Source organism: Mizuhopecten yessoensis, unplaced genomic scaffold (assembly GCF_002113885.1).
Source record: "Mizuhopecten yessoensis strain PY_sf001 unplaced genomic scaffold, ASM211388v2 scaffold715013, whole genome shotgun sequence".
Classification (NCBI taxonomy): domain Eukaryota; kingdom Metazoa; phylum Mollusca; class Bivalvia; order Pectinida; family Pectinidae; genus Mizuhopecten; species Mizuhopecten yessoensis.
Window position 1 is genome coordinate 360 of NW_018479408.1, and position 3466 is coordinate 3825.

General features: G+C 45.0%; 1 protein-coding gene across 1 annotated transcript; it reads left to right on the top strand.

Annotated features, from left to right (window-relative positions):
* Positions 1-324: 324 nt before the first annotated feature.
* Positions 325-669, top strand: LOC110441027. Its single transcript, XM_021484128.1, has one exon. It carries the CDS (start codon positions 325-327, stop codon positions 667-669), a length of 345 nt encoding a protein of 114 aa, XP_021339803.1.
* The last annotated feature ends 2797 nt before the right edge of the window (positions 670-3466 follow it).

Genomic DNA, 3466 nt, shown 5'->3' on the forward strand with positions numbered 1-3466 from the left:
GGTTACCTGAATTCACTGGCGGATGGGGTTCCCTTGGGTCGGCTTCACATCCGTCCGCTTCAGCTGTTCCTTCTGTCAGTTTGGTCTCCGGTGTCTCGGCAGTGGAATGTGTACATTCCTCTGCCGGAGTCGGTGAAGGAATCAGCTCGTTGGTGGACTCTCGAGAGCAATGTCCCGGCAGGAGTACCTCTGGTTCGGGCATCTCCTGCTATGACCCTTTACACCGACGCGTCCATGACCGGTTGGGGTGCATCCCTTTCCGGTCAGACGTCGGCGGGGGTGTGTTCGGGGGAATAGCTTTCAGAACACATCAATGTTCTGGAAATGCGTGCTGTTCTGTCAGCCCTTCGGGGTCTTCGACCCTCCCTGCAGGGCAAGGCCATTTGTCTGGCGACAGACAACTCCACTGTGGTGGCTTATCTGCAGCGCCAGGGTGGCACCCGTTCCCCAGCTCTGTGTGCTTTTTCCACCCAGGTCCTGTTGCTGTGTCAGGAAATCAGTCTCGATCTCACGGTGAGGCACCTTCCAGGTCGTCTGAATGTTCTGGCCGACAATCTGTCTCGGTCTCGGAGCCCGGTTTTCACCGAATGGACCCTCAAGCGTTCGGTGTTCTGGTCTCTTTGCCTGGTTTGGGCAGACCCCATGTGGATCTGTTCGCCACGGCCCTGAACTTTCGACTCCCTGCGTTTGTGTCTCTGGTTCCAGATCCTATAACCATGGCGGTGGATGCTCTATCCAAGGACTGGTCGGGAATGTACGCGTATGCGTTTCCTCCCTTCAATCTGGTGGGCAGGGTGTTGGAGAAGATTCTTCTACACCCTTGTACTGTGTTGCTGGTTGCACCGCTCTGGCCTCGACAACCTTGGTTTCCTCTGTTGCTTCGGCTTTCGGTGGACTTCCCGCGCAGCATCCCTCCCCTGTGGGATCTGCTGTCTCAACCGAGGTCCCGGAAGTTCTACTCGGGACCAGAACGGCTACACCTTCACGGTTGGATGCTATCTCGGGAAGGTTCACTCAGACTCGAGAAGTTGCAACTCGCATTGCAGGATCACTTAGACCTTCGTCTTCTGCCGTCTACTAATCTCGATGGTCCGCCTTCGGTGATTGGTGTGTCGGACGGTCGATTGATCCAGTCTCTGCCTCTGTTCCCGTTGTAGCCGACTTTCTTTTGTCTCTGTTCCAGGACAAAGGTCTGTCTCCGGGAACTATTGCAGGCTATCGTTCAGCCAATTCTAATGTGCTGGCTTTCTATGGTAGCAAGTCTGCGGGCTCGGACGCTTCATTGTCTAATCTCATTAGGGGCTTCTTCATTGGGAAGCCTCGTTCACGGCAATTGGTCCTCAGGTGGAATTTAGCACTTGTGCTAGATTCCTTGTTGAGGGCGCCATTCGAGCCCCTCCAGTCGACGGATCGGAAGTTTCTTACTTTCAAGATTGTGTTCTTGATAGCCTTTGCTTCCGGTCGCCGCAGAAGCGAGATTCATGCTTTCAGCAGATCTCCTTCTTGCCTTCGTTTTTCGGCTGGTCATTTTTCTGTCTCAGTGACCACTGATCCATCCTTTTTAGCTAACAACCAGGTTCTCGGCTGTTCCAGTCTCTCCAGCCCGGTCGCTCCGATATCTCTGCGGCGACCATCTCACGCTGGATTGTTCAGACAAAACAACCAAATCACTGACTCAACAGCACACACATACTTAGGACTAACTTTAAAAAATGATGCATCTTGGAAACAACACATTCTGAATATATATGAAAAAGCTTATAGTAGATTATATATTCTTCGTTACATTAAAACTAAAGTCAATCGTAAATAATTAATTAAAATTTATATAGCATTTATTAGGCCAATTTTGGAATATGCAGACATAGTATGGGATAATTGCACTCAACAATCTAAAGAACTCTATTCAATTAGAAGCAGCCAGAATCATTACTGGACTTCGATCTGGAACATCACATAATAAACTTTATAATGAACTTGGTTGGGAAACTATGTCAACAAGAAGAAATAAACACAAACACATAATGATGTATAAAATAATGCATGGGCTGTCACCTCAATACTTACAAGATGCCTTAAATCCTTTCATTAACAATCAAAACAATAATCCCTATTTCCCCAGACAAACAAGACTGTTTAATCCACCAATATGCAGAACTAACAATTATTTTGACAGTTTCCTCCCTCTAATGTGCCGCACAACTAACACTACTGATAATGATCTCTTAAACTCCACAACTCTTGCAACCTTTAAACACAAACTGAATAAAGATATTATTATCGATAATGGATCAACCTTAATTTTTTAAAACTGAAGGTGATAGACGGGCCAATATTATTCTTTGTCAACTAAGAAACTTCTGTAGCAATTTAAATTTTGATTTATTCAATGACCATTTAACTGACTGTCCCTCTTGTACTTGCTCTTTTGAACTGCGGTAAGTCGAATTCGCATTATACTGACTGTGGTAACGTATTTTGAAATAGAATTGAGGTTTCTCTTGTGAAACCAATTTCTATTATAAATACTTACCACAGTCATTAGGTGAGTTCCCTCCCAGCCTCCCTTTGTCTCCTTGGCTCTCACTTTTTTGGGCTTTGGAATTATGAAGTGGGAAGCATGGCTTTGTGTCTGATCACGTGCGTGAATACTGTCGTCTGATTGGTGGGTTTTCCAGGGGATCCCCATGGGGGGATTCTTTATTTACGTATGTAAAGAGCCAAATAAGGTTGGAATATGCATTATAATGACTGTTGTAAGTATTTATAATAGAAATATGTTTCACAAGAGAAACCTCAAATTAATCACTCTTGTTGGCACAGATGTTAGCGCGCAGGGGGTCAAAGTGCGGGAGGAAACCGGAGTACCCAGAGAAAACCCACGTGATCGAGCAGGTGACCCCATAGATTTTCACGTCCGATCGGGGAATTGAACCCCGGCCACCTTGGTTAAACTTGTTCATTAGGAGGATGCCATGAAGTACAAAGCCAGCACCATGTCCTTCATTTCGATGCATTTCACGTTTAACAGTAATGCCAACTATGTTATGGGAGTTGCTTCCCCTTAACCAGTCAGCTAAGGCTATGGCCACAATGTTTTATGGAGGATAACCGCAGTAGGCCCAGCCTGACAATACATGCACGTGACCTTTATTTGGGTTAGGGTTATGTTCGTGATAACACAAACAAATGATAATACACAAATCTACATTATGACAGTGAACAAATTACACACGTGGTATTGTTGGTCATAAATTTAAATGCCATTAAATAATTTACATTTAAACAACTTCGCTGTGGTAAAGGAACTTTGTACGTTACCCATTTCAGCACTCATTATCTATTACATTTATGGCAGAACGGGCACGTTATGTGATAAATATGTTTATTATCTGTCCACTTTATGCCTATTTATATATATATTGTGATTTTATCAATGGTAGTCTCCCATAACTCTTTATAGAGT